The sequence below is a fragment of the Callithrix jacchus genome, chromosome 7 (assembly GCF_049354715.1).
Source record: "Callithrix jacchus isolate 240 chromosome 7, calJac240_pri, whole genome shotgun sequence".
Taxonomy (NCBI): domain Eukaryota; kingdom Metazoa; phylum Chordata; class Mammalia; order Primates; family Cebidae; genus Callithrix; species Callithrix jacchus.
The window spans coordinates 151,642,939-151,661,608 of record NC_133508.1 but is presented as its reverse complement, the minus strand read 5'-3'; the positions used below and the strand labels follow the sequence as shown (position 1 = coordinate 151,661,608).

The following is an 18,670-nucleotide window of genomic DNA, read 5'->3' as shown; positions in this document are numbered from 1 at the left end:
TTGCTCTTATATATGCTTGACTCCTTTCCCCCAAGCCTAATCCATTCATCTCACAAATGTAATATGTCTTTTCTGAAATGAAAGTCTCATTTTGAATCCATTAGTGGCTTACCAGCACTTTGAAGATAAAAATCCAAAATCCTTTTAGCAAGGTGTATAGGCCTACCCTATTGAGAAAGATTTTGAATCTTTACGTTTGAAAGATACCTTTACTGGGTATTCATTTCTAGGTTTAAAGATGTGGTTGTGCCATTACCTCCTAGGTTACATTGTTTCTGACAAGAAATTTACAGTCACTCTAGTCTTTGCTCCTCCATATGTCAAGTGTCTTTTTTTTTTTTTTAACTCTGGCTACTTTAAAAATTTTTATCTTTACTATTGAATTTGTGCAATTCAATCATAGTGGACATTGGTATAAATTTTCTCATGTTCTGTGCTTGGGGTTTGTTGAACTTACTGGATCTGTGGGTTTAGAGTCTTCATATTTTATATGTAGTTTTCTATTTCACATACAATTTGGAAAAAATTTTGCTATTTCTTAAAATAATTTTTCTACAGTTTACCCTCACCTACTTCCTTCTGGGACTGAAACTTACATGTGTATGAGACTGCTTCAAGTTCTCAGCTCACTGATGCTCTATACATTTTTCATCTTCTTTTTCTTTGTCTTTAGTTTAGGATGGTTTCTTTTGCTGTGCCTTCAAGTTTGCTTTATTTATTTTTTTTGCACTAATTTGCTATTAATCGCATTCCATGCATTTTTTCATCTCTAGAAGTTTGAGTTTGGTCTTTTTTATGTCTTCCATGTCTCTCTTTAACATGAGTATTCTTTTCTCCACCTTAACATATTTATAAAAGGAATAGTATATAAGGATATTAAAACAGTTATTGGGCCCATTTTCCTCCCATCATTTTGGGTCATTTTACTGCTGTTTTGCATTCCTGGTAATTTTTTATTGGTTGTGAATTTTATACTGTTGGTTTTTGTGTGTGTGTTTGTATTCTTGTTTGTGGTCTTTTAAATATTCTTAAGAGCTTTGTTTTGTAACACTGTAAAGTTACTTGGAAACAGTCTGATTATTTGAAGCCTGCTTTTAAGCTTTGTTAGGTGGGCAAGAACAGCCTTTAGTTTAGGGCTGCTTTTCTCCATTTACTGAAGCAGTATCCTGAGTACTCTAACTGATGCTGTGTTCATTATGAGGTTTTTTCTTTGTCTGCAGTAGCATGAACTATTCCCAGACTTGTGTGAACTTCAGAAATTTTTCTGCCTGCTTCTTGGTGGTTCTTTCCCTGTTCTTGAGTATTTCTTCATATATTGTGCTGATCAATACTCAGCCAAAGACTTGAAAGGAGCCCTCCCTTCTCTGTGCAGCTGCATTCCCTCTGGTACTCCTACCTAGAATATCTAGACCCGCAGTCCTTTCCCAGATTTTCAAATCTGTCTCCTCGACTCAGCAAGACTGCTTGGTTCTTTTTAGGTCCTCCCTTCTTGCACCACAGCCTAGAAACTGCCTCTATGTAAAAACTGTCTCTATGTGATAACCTTGGATCAATCATGGGATTCACCTCGTTTAATTCTATCCTGTGCTGTCTAGTGTCTAACATCTAAAATCCATTTTTTCCTATTTTTAAAATGGTTTTTCAGTTGTTTGAAAGTTGAAGAGCAAAACAGCTCTTCATTACCTTAGTTAATGAGTTTATCCAGTTGCTCAGGCTGAAGGCTCCATATCTAATCTACTACCAAGTCATGGCAGTTCTACTTTTCCACAGCTACTAGGTCAAGCCTGCTTCGTTCTCACCTGGATGACTATGTGACCCACTGGTCTGTTTCCATTCTTGCCTCCTACAGTTGGTTTCCCATAGCCACATGCACGAGCTTCAGAATTTGGAAACTAATATTGTTCCTACTTAAACCTTTCCTGGCTTTCTCTGTGGTGGCCTCCAAGGCCCTTCATTATCAGGCTTGCCTGGCCTTCCAACTTCATCTCCTTTACGTTACAACCTCACTCCTTTATGGCGCCACCACACTGACCTCCTTCTGCTCTTCTATTATTCCAGGTTCTGTCTCATATCAGGCTTGTGCAAGCTTGTTTCATCTGCCTGGAATATACTTTCCTAGGTTCATCTCTGGATGGCTGCTGCTTATCTCTCAGCTGTCAGCTGTCAGTTCCTTAGAGGGTCTTCTCTCATGTCCTTAATTAGTTACCCATTCTCTCCATTATCAGTTCTATCTCCTTGTTAATTATGGCACTTACCACAGTTTTATCATCGTGTTTATGTTTTGACTGGCTCTTGTCTCCTTTCCCACTAGAATGTAAGCCCCTTGAAAGCAGGACTTTTTCTTGTTCCCAGAACATAGAACTGTATCTCACCTAATATAGATGTTCAATAAAAATGTGTTGAATGAAGCATAGACCTCAAGTAACTTACCATTCATGCAGTTATCTATTTGATCCTTGAACAATGCAGGGGTTAGGGGCACCATTCTCCTGTCCTGTCAAACATTCATGTATAACTTTTGATGCTCCAAAAACTTAATAGCTTACAGCTGACTGAGTCTTGCCAGTAACACAATTAACACATACTTTGTATGTTATATGTATTATATACTGTATTCTTAAAGTAAGCTAGGAAAAAGACAAATGTTATTAAGAAAATATTAAAGATAAAGCATATTTCCTATACATTAGGTAGAAGTGGATCATCATAAGGTCTTCATCTTTGTCATTTTCACAGTGAGTAGACAGGAGGAAGAGGAAAGGTTGGTCTTGCTGACTCGGGTGGCAGAGGTGGAAGGGGAAGCACAAGAGGCACTTGGTCTAACTTTACGGAAATATATTGTAATTTGTCTGACTTTTTGCTTTTTTCATTTCTCTAAAAATGTTTCTATATGGTACCCATCCTTCTGTTTGCTTTAGTTTCAGAGTCCATATCATAGAAGAGTCTGTGTTGTAAAAGAAGTCAAAAGCAGCTCTGAATAATTGGAACCCTTCTGCCAGATGTCTTACATCAGCGTGTTCTTTGGCATTGCTTCTAGGTTTTCTTCCTCATCATCTTGCACTGCTTGGGAAGCATTCATCTCCATCAACAAGTCATCTGTTAATTCCTGTGGTGTGGTATTTATTAGCTCTTGAATTTCTCCAGGAGCCATATATTGAAACCCCTCAAACCCCACTTCTTTTTTGCCACATTCACAATCTCACGATTTCCTTCACTGGCTCATGTGTAAATCCTATGAAGTTATGCACAACATCTGGACAGTTTTTTTCCAGCTGGAATTTATTGTTTGGGCTTGAGGCTTTCACAGCTTTTTCTGAACAAGGGTGGCATCTTCAGTGGCATGGCACAATCATTCCTTCCAGACTTTCATGTTGTTCTCTCTTACAGCATCGACAGTCCTTTCCAGGGTATGTGTGATGGACCTTACAGGTCCTATGCCCCTTATTCCTGAATTAAAGGAGTTGCATTTTGGAGCACAGAGACCACTTCCTCGTCTTGGTGTTGAATTTATGGGATTTTAGGTGGCCAGGGGTATTGTCCAGTATCAAAAGAACTTTAAAAAGTAGTCTCTTACCAGCAAGGTACTGGGACAAAGCATTGACAGAACCCTCTAGAAAAAGTGTTCTTAGTGTCCAGGACCTCTTGGTATACAATCAAAAAACTGACAGCTGTTTTTGTTCTTTTTTCCTTCAAGGATTGGGAGTTAGCAGCTTTCAGACACTTGTAACCTTGATCATAAACACAACTGTATTTGCACGGGAATCATGGTGCTTGCTGCTTTTTCTTACTGATAAATGTCCTTGGTGGCATTATTTCCCGGAATAGGCACTTTCTCCTGCATTAAAAACCTGTTAAGGCAGATAGCTTTTCTTCTCAGTTACTGTCTGAATGGCATCTGTGAACTTGTCTGCTGCTGCTTGGTCAGCAAATCTGCTTTCCTTTTGCTGTAAGTTGTCATATGACTTTGCTTTTTCTTGAATTACATTGGAACCTATAGCAATGCCTTACACCACTCCTGCGCCCACATGAAGCTGCTTTATTTTTTATTTTTTTTAATGGTGTCTCCCTCTGTCGACACACTGGAGAGCAGTGGTGTGATCTTGGCTCACCGCAACCTCCGCCTCCTAGGTACAAGCGATTCCCCTGCCTCAGCCTCCAGCATACCTGGGACCACAGGCGTGCACCATGCCTGGCTAATTTTTTGTATTTTAGTACAGATGAGGTTTTACCATATTGGCCAGGATGGTGTTGATCTCCTGACCTCATGATCTGCCTGCCTCGGCCTCCCAAAGTACTGGGATTACAGAGCGTGAGCTACTGTGCGGGGCTGAAGCTGCACAGGCATTTCACAAAGTGCAAGGTGTTCATGCCTTGTGGTGTAACTGCAGCGAATGCTTCATGAGTTTTCCCTCCGTCCCTCCCTCCCTCCCTCCCTCCCTCCCTCCCTCCCTCCCTCCCTCCCTCCCTCCTTCCGTCCCTCCCTTCCTTCCTTCCATACTAGGCAACCACAGACCCCAATCTATGGTATGTATCAAGCAATTCAACTTTTTCTTGTAATGTCATGACTCTTCTATGCTTCTAGGGAGCACTTCTGTCACTGGTAGGTACTTCATGTGGGTCCTGCAGTTTATGTCTTCAAGGTTTACAGTATTGCACTAAACACAAAAAATATGCAAGAACCGCAATGGATCCCTTTTTGCTGGGACCCACAGTTTATGGAGAGCTGAACTGCTCACACAGAGATGATTAGCGTCACACAGTGTTTTAAACAGATCTTTCAACACTTGAGTTCACCACAATGGCAACAGGTGGTAACTACAAAATAATTATAGCATCTCAGTATGTACTACAGTTAATTTTATGCAGTTACAATTTAATACTGTATGTTTGTTTACATTTCTCAGCTGCGAATGGTACCATGTAATTTGTTTTATAAATTTTAACTTTTTATAATAGATTTGTGTATTTCATAGTAAATGATAAAAATCGACTAACCTTAGTTTTTCTATGTTTCTAGGCTATGTGCTTTGTTTTTTCAAATTGCCACAAATCTCAAAAAAGTTGTCCACATACTTGTAGAAAAAACCTGTATATAAGTGGACCCACACTGTTCAAACTCGTTTTTCAAAGATTAACTGTAATTTAATGGTTCTTCCACCCTCAGTGCTTCATTTATCCCTGTATAATAATTTCTAGGAACTTGAGCTTTTGTTTTGATTTCAAAAAAAGGAATGAGATTTTGGTGATAATTACTTGTTACTGAGATATTAAACCAAGGTGTAAAAAAATCAGGCCATTCTTACATTTAGTTGGAATAGTAATAACCATAGAAGGATGAGATAAATACCTGTTGACTTAATTTTATAATCTGCAGTTGTCTTGGGAAAAATTATCACTCTTAAAGTTGCTGTGGATGTATAATATACAGCTGGGGTCCCCAAACACCGCACCCCCCACCCCTGCCATGGCCGAACGGTAGGAGGTAAGTGCTGGGTGGAGAGTGAAACTTCATCTGTATTTACAACTGCTCCCATTGCTCCGGCTGCCACCTGAGCCACATCTCCTGTCAGATCAATGGCAGCACTGGATTCTTACAGGGGCGCAAACCCTATCGTGGACTGTGCATGTGAGGATCTAGGTTGCGTGCTCCTTATAAAAATCTAACAACTGATGATCTGTCACTGTCTCCCGTCACTTTCAGATGGGACATCTAGTTGCAGGAAAATAAGCTCAAGGCTCCCACTGATTCTACATTATGGTGAGTTTTAGAATTATTTCATTATGTATTACAATGTAATAATCTAGAAGTAAAGTGCACAATAAATGTAATGCACTTGAATCATCCTGAAACCATCCGTCCCTCCAGCCCTCTCCCTGTCCCCAGGTCCAAGGAAAAATTGCCTTCCATGAAATCAGTCTCTGGTGCCAAAAATTTTGGGAACCACCGATCTACAGACTTTCTAAATATGTACGATATGGCCCATGTGTAATATAAACTAAACACTTTGGTCTGTATCTCTGTTTTGGTACCAGTACCATGCTGTTTTGGTTACTGTAGCCGTCTAGTACAATTTGATGTACAGTAGTGTGATGCCTCCCATTTTGTTCTTTTTGCTTAGAATTGACTTGGCTATGTGGCCTCTCTTTTGGTTCCATATGAAGTTAAAGGTGTTTTTTTCCAGTTCTGTGAAGAGGGTCATTGGTAGCGTGATGGGGATAGCATTGAATCTGTAAATTACTTTGGGCAGTATGGCCATTTTCACAATATTGATTCTTCCTAACCATGAAGATGGAATGTTTCTCTATCTGTTTGGGTTCTCTCTTATTTCGTTGAGCAGTGGTTTATAGTTTTCCTTGAAGAGGTCCTTTACGTTCCTTGTTAGTTGTATTCCTGGGTATTTTATTCTCTTTGTTGCAATTGTGAATGGCAGTTCCTTCTTGATTTGGCTTTCTTTAAGTCTGTTATTGGTGTGTAGGAATGCTTGTGATTTTTGCACATTGATTTTGTATCCTGAGACTTTGCTGAAGTTGCTTATCAGTTTCAGGAGATTTTGGGCTGAGACGATTTGGGCTGAGATATACAATCATGTCATCTGCAAATAGAGACAGTTTGGCTTCCTCCTTTCCTATTTGAATACCCTTTGTTTCTTTTTCTTGCCTGACTGCTCTGGCTAGAACTTCCAGTACTATATTGAATAGGAGTGGCGAGAGAGGGCAACCTTGTCTAGTGCCAGATTTCAAAGGGAATGCTTCCAGTTTTTGCCCATTCAGTATGATATTGGCTGTTGGTTTGTCATAAATAGCTTTTATTACTTTGAGATACGTTTCATCAATACCTAGTTTATTGAGGGTTTTTAGCATAAAGCGCTGTTGAATTTTGTCAAAGGCCTTCTCTGCATCAATTGAGATAATCATGTGGGTTTTGTCTTTGGTTCTGTTTATGTGGTGAATTATGTTTATAGACTTGCGTATGTTGAACCAGCCTTGCATCCTCGGGATGAATCCTACTTGATCATGATGGATAGGCTTTTTGATGTGCTGTTGCAATCGGCTTGCCAGTATTTTATTGAAGATTTTTCATTGCATCTATGTTCATCATGGATATTGGCTTGAAGTTTTCTTTTTTTGTTCAGTCTCTGCCGGGTTTTGGTATCAGGATGACGTTGGTCTCATAAAATTATTTGGGAAAGATTCCCTCTTTTTGGATTGTTTGGAATAGTTTCAGAAGGAATGGTACCAACTCCTCTTTGTATATCTGGTAGGATTCGACTGTGAACCCACCTGGACCTGGGCTTTTTTTTGGTTGGTAGGCTCTTAATTGCTGCCTCAACTTCAGACCTTGTTATTGATCTATTCAGGGTTTTGACATCTTCCTGGTTTAGGCTTGAGAGGATGCAAGTGTCCAGGAATTTATCCATTTCTTCCATGTTTACTAGTTTATGTGCATAGCGTTGTTTGTAATAATCTCTGGTGATGGTTTGTATTTCTGTGGAATCTGTGGGGATATCCCTTTTATTGTTTTTTTATTGCATCTATTTGATTATTCTCTCTTTTCTTTTTTTATTAATCTGGCTAGTGGTCTATTTTGTTGATCTTTTCGAAAAACCAGCTCCTGGATTTATTGACTTTTTGAAGGGTTTTTTGTGTCTCTATGTCTCCTTCAGTTCTGGTCTGATCTTAGTTATTTCTTGTCTTTTGCTAGGTTTTGAGTTTTTTTGATCTTGCTCCTCTAGCTCTTTCAATTTTGATGATAGGGTGTCAATTTTAGATCTCTCCTTGCTTCTCATGTGGGCATTTATTCCTATATATTTTCCTGTAGAGACAGCTTTAAATGTGTCCTAGAGATTCTGGTATGTTGTATCTTTGTTCTTGTTGGTTTTGAAGAACATCTTTATTTCTGCCTTCATTTCATTGTTTATCCAGTCAACATTCAAGAGCCAGTTGTTCAGTTTCCATGAAGCTCTGCAGTTCTGAGTTAGTTTCTGAATTCTGAATTCTAACTTGATTGCCCTGTGGTCTGAGAGACTGTCTTTTATGATTTCCATTCTTTGGCATTTGGTGAGGAGTGATTTACTTCCAATTATGTGGTCAATTTTAGAGTAGGTGCAATGTGGTGCTGAGAAGAATGTATATTCTGTGGATTTGGGGTGGAGAGTTATGTAAATGTGTATTAGGTTTGCTTGGTCCAGGTCTGAGTTCAAGTCCTGGATATCCTTGTTAATTTTCTGTCTCATTGATCTAATATTGACAGTGGGGTGTTAAAGTCTCCCACTATTATTGTGTGGGAGTCTAAGTCTCTTTGTAAGTTATCAAGAACTTGCCTTATGTATGTGGGTGCTCCTGTATTGGGTGCGTATATATTTAGGATAGTTAGCTCTTGTTGCATTGATCCTTTTACCATTATGTAATGTCCTTCTTTGTCTCTTTTGCTCTTTGTTGGTTTAAAGTCTATTTTATCAGAGACAAGAATTGCAACTCCTGCTTTTTTTTGCTCTCCATTTGCTTGGTAAATCTTCCTCCATCCCTTTATTTTGAGCCTTTGTGTATCCTTGCATGTTGAGATGGGTTTCCTGGATACAGCAAACTGATGGGTTTTGGCTTTTTATCCAATTTGCCAGTCTGTGTCTTTTGATTGGGCATTTAGTCCATTTACATTTAAGTTTAATTTTGTTATGTGTGAATTTGATACTGCCATTTTGATGCTAGCTGGTTGTTTTGCCCGTTAGTTGCTGCAGTTTCTTCATTGTGTTGATGCTCTTTACCATTTGGTATGTTTTTGGAGTGGCTGGTTGTCCCTTTCTATGTTTAGTGCCTCTTTCAGGAGCTCTTGTAAAGCAGGCCTGGTGTTGATGAAATCTCTGAGTACTTGCTTGTTTGCAAAGGATTTTATTTTTTATTCACCTATGAAGCTTAGTTTGGCTGGATATGAAATTCTGGGTTGAAAGTTCTTTTCTTTAAGTATGTTGAATATTGGCCCCCACTCTCTTCTGGCTTTTAGGGTTTCTGCCAAGAGATCTGCTGTGAGTCTGATGGGCTTCCCTTTGTGGGTAACCCGAACTTTCTCTCTGGCTGCCCTTAGCATTTTCTCCTTCATTTCAACCCTGGTGAATCTGACGATTATGTACCTTGGGGTTTCTCTTCTTGAGGAATATCTTTGTGGTTGGTCTCTGTATTTCCTGGACTTGAATATTGGCCTGCCTTGCTAGGTTGGGGAAGTTTTCCTGGATAATATCCTGAAGAGTATTTTCTAGTTTGGATTCATTCTCTCTGTCACATTCAGGTACACCTAGCAAACATGGTTTAGGTCTTTTCACATAGTCCCGTATTTCTTGGAGACTTTGTTCATTCCTTTTAACCCTTTTTTTCCTGATCTTGCCTTCTGGTTTTATTTCATTGAGTTGTTCGACCTCTGATATCCTTTCTTCTGCTTGGTCAATTAAGCTGTTGAAACTTGTTCTTGTATTGTGTTTTTCAGGTCCATCAGTTTACTTATATTCCTCTCTAAGTTGTTTATTCTCATTAGCATTTCGTCAAATCTTTTTTTCAAGGTTCTTAGTTTCTTTGCATTGAATTAGAACATGTTCTTTTAGCTCACAGAAGTTTCTTATAACCCACCTTCTAAAGCCTGATTCTGTCAATTCATCACACTCATTCTCCATCCAGCCTTGTTCCCTTGCTGGTGAGGAGTTGTGATCCCTTGGAGGAGGAGAGATGTTCTGGTTTCAGGTGTTTTCATCCTTTTTGCGCTAGTTTCTTCCCATCTTTGTGGATTTATCCACCTGTCTTCTTTGTAGTTGTTGACTTTCAGATTGGGTCTCTGAGTGGATGTGCAGTTGGTTGATGATGAAGTTATTTCTTTCTGTTTCTTAGTTTTCCTTCTAACAGTCTGGCCCCTCTGCTATAGGACTGCTGAGTCCATTCCAGGCTCTGCTTGCCTGGGGATCACCTGCAGTGGCTGCAGAACAGTAAGGGTTGCTGCTACTTTCTTCTTCTGCTATGTTTGTCCCAGAAGGATACCCACCAGATGTCAGTCTGAGCTCTCCTTTATGAGGTGACTCTGGATATATGGGGGTCAAGGAGCTGCTTGAGGAGACAGTCTGTCCTTTATAGGAGCTCAAGTGCTGAGCTGTGAGCTCCGTTGTTCATTTAGAGCTGCTGGGCAGGTACATTTAAGTCTGCACCAGCGGAACTCATAACCCCTTTTTTTCCCCAGGTGCTCTGTCCCGGGGAGTTAGGGCTTTATTTGTGAGTTTCTGTTGTGCTACTCCCTTTATTTCAAGGCTGCCCTGCCCAGCGAGGAGGCAGCCTAGTCACTGACTGCCTGCAGAGGCTTTGCTGAGCTGCTGTGGGCTCCGCCCAGCTGCCATGTGAACCTCCCTGCAGTCCTGTTTATACGGGTGTAGTTAGACCTGCCTTGGCAATGGCAGACTCTCTCTGTAATGGCACGCTGCCTCAGCAATGGCAAACTATCTCTGTACTGGTGGAGTGCCTCGGTAGTGGTGGACGCCCCTTCCCCACTGGGCTGGAATGTCCCGGGTTCAGCTGTCCTTGATGTGAAACTCTCAATCCAGAGCATTTCTGATTGTTGTTTTTTGTGGGGGTGGGACCAGCCAAGCATGATCACCTGGCTCCCTGCCTCAGATACTTTTTTTTTTAGTTGAATGGTTGACTGTCTCCCAGGTGTTCCAGTTGCCTATTGAAAAGGCGCCGGGATCTGTGTGATTTCCCGTGCAGCGACCCACTGCACTGGCTGAAACAGCTGCGCTGAGATTCATGGCACTTTTTTGCCTGGGAATGTCCTGGCCTGGCCCCATTTCAGTCCCCCTTTTTAATGAGATGAATGGGTGACTCTGCCTTCCTCGAGCTCCAGTCTCCAGCTAAAATGGCACCCAGACCTGTGTATTTTTTATGGAGAACTGCTGTGCCAGGGTGCCAGCAAAACAGCCGCCAGCCAGAATAGCCGGGCCAGCCAAACCAGCTGCGCTGGTGACCCGTGGGGCTCCTCCATCCAGGAATTTCCTGGTCTGCGGGCAATAAAAATCCATCTGGAAATGCGGCATCAACTCACCCTCCGTGCTTTCACTGGGAGTTGCAATCCTGAGTTGTTCCTGATTGGCCATCTTGGATTCCTTTTGAAGTTTATTTTTGAAAACTTTTAGATCTACACACTCATAATAGGCTACATGAGTCTCACTCCCAGATACAGTGTGTTGCTTGGGAATATCAAGAAGTTAATTCATTAAACCTAATCTATTCATGTACTGGCTAGGTTAGTAATCCTTTGCTCATTGCAGTTATTGGGGGCCATTTTGAACAGTGAAGTGTGAGTTTCACAAATGTGCAGTAATTCTATGCCTTTCCTGCAGCATATTCTGAGCCTGTAAGGTATAATAAGGTATTACTCAAATTAACAAATGGTTGTCTTTTATTTAGGACAAAATATGTCTCTTGATTCGTGTATTTGCTAATAGTTAGGCTTGACTTGAATGCAATATTGCAAAACAAATACCCACAGGATTCTTTGTCAAAATATAGGCTTAGGCTAACTTACAGCTCTTGGCTATGTTTCCTATTTTAATGTATACATTAGAAAGATTCAGAGTTTTCTGTTAAATAGAATTCTAGCTCTTTATAAGCCTTCACATTCCCTTCTTATACTACGTAATTTTTTTTGGCCAGGTGCAGTGGCTCATGCCTGTAATCCCAGCTGTTTGGGAAGCTGAGGAGGGCGCATCATCTGAGGTCAAGGGATTGAGACCAGCCTGGCCAACATGGTGAAACCCCATCTCTACCAAGAAGTACAAAAATTAGCCAGATATGGTGGTGTGCACCTGTAGTCCTAGCTACTGGGGAGGCTGAGGTGGGAGAATTGCTTGAACCCAGGAGGCAGAGGTTGCAGTGAGCCAAGCTTGTGCCACTGTACTCCAACCTGGGTGGCAGAGTGAGACCCCATCTCAAGGAAACATTTTTAAAAAGCTGTATTTATTTTTGAGACAGGGTCTCACTCTGTCACCCAGGCTGGACTCAAACTCCTGGGCTCAAGTGATCCTCCTAGCCCAGCCTCCTGAGTAGTTTGTACTATAGGTGTACACTACGATGCCTGGCTTTATATTTCTTAAGGCTACTTGCCTAGCAGTATTGAAAATATATCCAACTTAGTTGATATTTTAAATTAATTCAGGTAGCTAAAAGCAAATATTATAGATTTTATGTAATAATTAATGATCTGCTTTTAAACAAGTCATATTCCTGATAAACTCTAATAGAACCAGAGAAGAGCCACCTGAATAAATTGTTACTGTTTCAAAAGCACAGATAGTTTTTAGGCATCGGAGTATGCCATGATGATGTAAAAAGTTGCTCTGGTGTATTCGTCATACCAGATTGAAACGTCACATTTTATAACAAGTTTATTTATACCAATGTTCTAAGCCACTATGGACTAAGCTTCAACTTAAATACAGCTTCTTGGAAGTCTTTGTGAAACTGTTACACAGTTTAATCTGAATACTCCTTGCCTCATTAAATCCTTACTCTTTGAATGGTGGACATTAATTAAACAAAATTCTTTATATGTTTAAAAGCATTTGGTTTTAGTTCTACATGAATACATTTATTTCTCTTTTAAATCTTGCTATTAAAAGGGGAAATAACAAAGTATTCTCATGTAGAATAAAAAGCCAAATGCCTTTCTGGGTCCAAGACTTCTGAAGTAAGAGTTGACCCTGCTCAGAAGCTGCCTGGTCCAAGACTGATGTAACTAGAAGACAGTATCATAGGATCTTAGGCTTCTGTTCTCACTAGTGAGACAATGGGATAGTATTTCAGAGCTTTTCTCCCTGTTGTGACCAGTAAGAAAATACTTTCACTAAAACAACAACAAAACAATTTTACTGTCAGTTTCTGCAGCCTCTGCTATGACAAAAGCAGCTTTTCACTGTGGGGTCTGGGAACCAGAAGTTTGGGTAACTTTTTTTTTTTTGAGATAGAGTCTCGCTCTGTCACCCAGGCTGGAGTACAGTGACGTGATCTCAGCTCCTTCCAACCTCCAACTCCTGGGTTCAAGCGATTCTTCTGCCTCAGCCTCCTGAGTAGCTGGGATTACAGGCGCTGCCACGCCTGGCTAATTTTTGTATTTTTAGTTGATATGGGGTTTCACCATGTTGGCCAGGCTGGTCTTGAACTCCTGATCTCAAGGGATCTGGTAGGAATTTATTTTTCACATTAAAAGAGTATTAAATTAACCGTGATCTTGAAGTAGGTTTTAGGTATTTTTCATATAGAGTTAAATAAAAACACTTCATTCTAAGAAGTATAAAACTAAATGACCTTTAAAAATAATGTGAATTGTTAGTCTAATGAAATGGAATTTTGTGACCTTGTGGTAACTGGGCTTATGTTACTATATCCATTATAAATGTCTAGTAGCTGAATTTCCAGTAAGAAACTTTTTTCTCTCCCCAATAGTGTTAAGAAAGGATTTTTTTTAGTAGCAAATTATCTATCCAAAGCTATTTTCTTTACAATGAAAGATGAAAAATGGGTATAATGATATTCAACTCTAAACAATTTCAAACTCTATGTGTAAATACAAGTATAGCTATAAACGTCTTCCTGATTTTTAGGACTCTGAATGTTTGTAACTTGGAGAGAGAAAATCTATTTGAGGGCTCAGTCTGTGATGGATCTAGCTCCACTATCAGAAAGCAACATTAAACCAATCTGATGGTAAAAAAGAAATGCAGGCCATGAACTGCTTTTTTTTTTTAATATCTATATAAAAAATAACGAGCAATTTACAGATCTTTCTCTAATCAGAACCTCAAGTGTATATATAAAGGTACTGTACAATATATAAACATTTACAACCAGTACATCCATATTTTGCTCAGCATTCCAAGGCCACATTGCTAAGTCAGTATATAGTCAGTACAGAGGTTACTTAGAAAGGAAGAGCCACATAGGACAACATAGGACATCAAAGTTATGTCACCGTTAACAAAAATAGGATTTGTTATCACTATCTGTGGACTATAGGGAAAATAAATAATTTCTGTGGTACTAAATTCTTAGTATTTATCAAGCCTCCTAATAATTTTGCTTTATTTGAATAGTTACAATAGGTGTGTAAATACAGTTCTGGATGAAAAGGGATTTCAAAAATCTCACTCTGGGAAGCATGTCTTATCTACAGGGGCTAATACAGTTGTTGGGTTAAAGAGTTTCACAGTCAGACTCCCAGAGGGAAGGACCTGGACATAATGTGCTTCACAACAAGATGAACCCAGGGTGACAGAACAAGTGTGTTCACACACTCCATAAGAGAGTTTTTTATTTTCAGAAGGTGCCTTTATTTATAGATGCTACTGAATGCTGCTTCAGGGAACTGAAAAACCTGATCTATTTTACGGAAGTTAACAGTCTCCAACTTCTAAGAAACACGTTTAACTAGACTTTTTAAAAGAATTCTGAAAATGTGTACAAGCTAAGCAGATGTTTAGTCTCCCTTTCTTGTTTTTAAGTAAGAAAGTTAATGTAGCTAAAAGTTAAATAAGATCCAGTAAGTACTGTCTACACTTTTGTCCTTACTTGCTGGGTAATACCTTACATAGGTTGCTCTAAACACCCAAGCTTGTACACCTGCTACCAGAAGAGTTGGTACCTGGACTGTGAAACTGGTTTCGTGGTTAAGTCCCTCACATGATGTATATGTTTCCTTTTCAAATATGCATTATGTATTAAAGACTAATGACTTTAGTAGTAGGTAAAGCCAAAATATCCAGAAATAGTTGGTGGTTTTTCTTCAAAGAGCAATAAACACTATTTTCCACATGCTTCTTTATGGTTTCATAATGAAATAACAAATAAAAAGGGTGACCTGAGATGCCGTAACTGTACATCAATGTTGGATAACACAGCAGGAGATGGACTCTATTGCTTTAAGTACTTTCTCATTTCAAACATTCAGTTGTAAGTACTATCTTTAACACTTACTTGAAACAACTTATCCAGCCAAATTAAAATAAAGCCATAAGAAAGCATCAGTATTGGACTACATTTTTTTTCCTGTGAAGTTAGTGATGTTTGGGGGGTTTATTTTTAAACTGGGACATCATCAGTAGCTGTTGGAAGAGACAAGTGCCATCTTTAATGGTGAGTTGACAGTCTCTTCCTCTGCAAGGACTCAAATATTTCTCTCTGTAAACATGCAACATGCTATTGAGGACATCAACTTCCAAGCCAAACCTAACTTGTTCTTTACTGTGGAAATAGCTGAACGAGGATAAAAACAGACATGATACAGTAGATAACTTGGCACAAATACAAAGTGAGTTGTGACCACACTGTTAATATCAACATTTGTTCAGACACTCATTAAGACGAGCTGGGCAGCCTGAGCAGGGCGGATCAGATGAGCATGTGGATGCAGCTCCTTCCTGAGTGCAAGGCAGGACAGCCAGCCAGGGGGACAGTTGGTTCTTAGCAATCCTAAGGCCCTTCATGCAGCCTAGGTAACTTGATGCTCACATTAACATGTACTTATCTGTTTCAGAATATCTGAAAAGAAAAAGGCTTTTTTTTTTTTTTTTTTCTGGAAAAATGCTGCTGTAAGAAAAGATTACAACTTGTGTTTCTTTGTTTTATACTAAAGGTTACTGCCGTTTCTCAGCCACACCAGTAGTGCCTGCGACTTTATTTCCACTCGGCACCTTCCAGGGCCCCGGAGTTATCGGTGTTTTCTTAACTGGAGAACTACTTTCAGGTTTGAATCTTCCAGTCTCTTTGCTTCTGTCAGCTGCCTCTAGTTCTCTCCCTTTGTGATCTTCTATTCTGTTTGAAACTATCTTCTCTGCAGGTTCTTGCTTCAGCCTCTTTTCTGCTATCTGGACATTTTCTCCTATTTTATCATTACTAGAACTTGTTTCTCCTGTGGTTACTTTCTTTCCTTTTTCATTTTCAGATACTACTTTACTTGTAGTGTTACTAGTCTTTCTGGATTGAAGAGACTTCTCAACCATTCTTTTGCTTTTTTTCTCTGGAGACCTTGTTCTACTTTTTTCCAGCTGATTCTGCTTTGCATCTTTCCTGATGACGCCTGACTTTTCCTTCCCATCTGGGATCTCCTCAGCATTATCGCCTGCACGGCCTGCTATTCTTCGACTCTTACCCTCTAATAATTTGGCCTTAGCATTTGCTGGATCTTTGCTTCCTTCAATTTTTTGCTGCTTCTTCGGGCTGGCAGACCGACCTCTGCTTTTTCTGCACTGATCTTGTCCAGACCTTGCCCTGGTGCTGACCTGACAACTTTTATTTTCCCCCTTGCTGGGGCTGAGGGATCGATCTCTGGGTCTTCTTTTGAGGTCATTTTTTAGAGGACTAGGAATCTTATCCAAATGTTCCTCTGAATGCTGATTGGCTGGCTTTTTGGGACTAACTGATCTACCTCTTCTGGTAACACCATTTTCTACTTCTAATAGATTTTTCTTGTTACTGTGCCCATGACTGCTGGGTGGATCCCTCTTACTCACATTTTTCTGGAGAAGAGACTGATGCTTTACCTCGGGCTGATTTTCATGTAAAGTGCTTTTCTTTTCAGGCACAATGTCCTTTAATTCTTCTGCCTTTTCACATATCTGAACTCTCATTAAAGATTCTTCAGTTACTGGCATGTGAGACTCTTCAAATATGGAAGCAGAGTGTGAAGATGGGGGTAATGGTGACTGTTCATCATAAATCACATTTGAAGATAAAGGATTATTAATTTCCCAATCACCTAAAAAAGTGATTTGAATGGAACATTAAATTTTAGAATTAGAAATAGGCACAATACATTTTGAACTCTGACAGCCATCTGAATTGTACTGACTGCTTAAAAAGCTTATGAGTATTTTATACAGCCTGTATATGTTTATAACATATTTCTATAAAGGCAGATGTATTTAGACATCTGTTCATACATGAAGGATAGGTTATTTATATAGATATTTTTTACAATTATATATAATTAGTGAGATAATGTATGATCTGTAAATTCTCTATTAGTAAAGCCCAGTCAGAACTTACAAGTTACAAAGTTGAACCAAATTACCTGGTCCAAGAAGCTCACTAATTATTATTAATGGATATAGTTTAGGATATGGCAAAATCACTTAATAAAGGAAACCAAACTCTGGTAACCAGAATGAGGCTCATGGGCATTTGTAAATAGTTCTCTTGCATTAAGCTGTCAAATTTAATGTCAAAAGGAGACTGAAAAGTGCAGAAGATAGAAACAGATGTACTTAATAGCATCATTTTTAATTTAAAAGAAAACAAAAGAAGGAAGTGATTTACAAGACATGCAAATTTACCAAGTCTTTTTAAGGAAAGACCAAGAAAAGCCCTGAAAGCCTTAATGTTGCTCGGGTTTCACGTAGGAGCACAGACCGGAAGGAGCCAAACCTGAAGAGGGAAGAGAAAAAGCCTAGGACTATGTGAAAAAAAAAATCAGTGCAGTTAGCAAAGATGTCACTGGGAACATATGATTTACAAGCAGATGGTGGAAGATAATACAGCCAGAGAATCATAAGCTGGAAGGGTACGGCAGGAGATTATGTCTACACTCATCCCTCAAAAGCGGTGGGATGGGGCGGGGTAGGGCTGGGGTGGGGAGGCAGATGACGCAGGTACTGCGTGGGTGTGGTACTGCCTTTATTTCTAGAGTAGTGCACTCAAACAATAGTGACTTTCAAATACCATGGTATTTCAAAACATGCAGTGGAAACCCAGGAAGTTTAACGTTAATACAGGAAAGACAAGGTCTCAGGTCCAGCTCCCTGTCTGCAAGTAGGGTGAGAGCAACTTGTTTTTGCCGAGTCACCAGAAAAGCCTAAAGTTTTCAGGCTACTTACTCATTACAGTATAAACCTATCTTGCTTTACAGAAATAAAAATATTTGTTGGTAATGTGTAATTAGCGAAGTAAGGGAAAATCTGGGATGTTTTGAAGAGATTTAAAATGTTTTTTTAATGACATGTAAATCGTTTGCCTCTAATACACTTGATTCTTTTTTTACAGGCACATTTCTCTACAAAAACTACTATATATTTTTTTCTGATTAAATTTAAAATATATTCCATTCCAACAAAATTTCTGCTTGACAAAGTTACTTGTTTTCTAATACTATTTATAACTGCTATGTAACTAGCTTTTGATGGTTCTAGTGTTCATCTCTGAATTAACCAGTAAAACATCCATCTTCTCCAAATAGATATTCCTTTTTCTTCTGCCCCCTCCCTAAAATACAACTTTTCAGCTACCAGTGGGCTACTTTACTTACCATGGTCAGGTATCAGGCCAGTACCCGGCCTCAACAGAAGAAGAACTTTATTTCCACCAGCCTGGATGAGCTCAATAGCTCGAGTATGTGTGATTCCTTGTGTAGGTTCCCCATTGATTTCAACAATCTGGTCACCAACCTAGACAGAACATTTACAGGAACAACATGAAACTGTGCATCCTTCATAAATCAAACTTGCTAAGTGATTCTTTCATTTGTAAAATATCTAATGTGTACCCAGTGCTGCCATGCAAGAGTTGATGAGAGGACAGATGGCAGCAACAGGAAGAGACAGTGTCCAGTTTTACTAAAAAAATCCTACACAGGAAAGTTTTACGTGGCTAGTAACTA

The 18,670-nt window shown here is 39.5% G+C and overlaps 1 protein-coding gene and 1 long non-coding RNA gene across 4 annotated transcripts in view; one reads left to right on the top strand and one right to left on the bottom strand.

Moving 5' to 3' along the window:
* Positions 1 to 18,670, bottom strand: part of MAGI3 (membrane associated guanylate kinase, WW and PDZ domain containing 3) — a 310,874-nt gene that overhangs the window by 10,892 nt on the left and 281,312 nt on the right. Inside the window, exons 20-22 of one of the 3 annotated variants that reach the window (XM_009001917.4) lie at positions 18,320 to 18,458; positions 17,352 to 17,442; positions 13,753 to 16,774 (exon numbers count right to left, since the gene is read on the bottom strand). In XM_009001917.4, coding sequence (XP_009000165.1) covers positions 17,393 to 17,442; positions 18,320 to 18,458 — 189 coding nt within the window. In that variant the 3' untranslated portion in view covers positions 13,753 to 16,774; positions 17,352 to 17,392. Of the gene's footprint in view, positions 1 to 13,752; positions 16,775 to 17,351; positions 17,443 to 18,319; positions 18,459 to 18,670 lie in introns of those variants that run through there. The other 2 variants (XM_002751252.6, XM_017975031.4) reach the window with 2 other exon arrangements.
* On the top strand, positions 5,621 to 18,129 carry LOC144577075 (uncharacterized). Its single transcript, XR_013520345.1, has 2 exons — positions 5,621 to 5,758; positions 15,653 to 18,129. It is a non-coding gene; the product is annotated as an uncharacterized LOC144577075 (long non-coding RNA).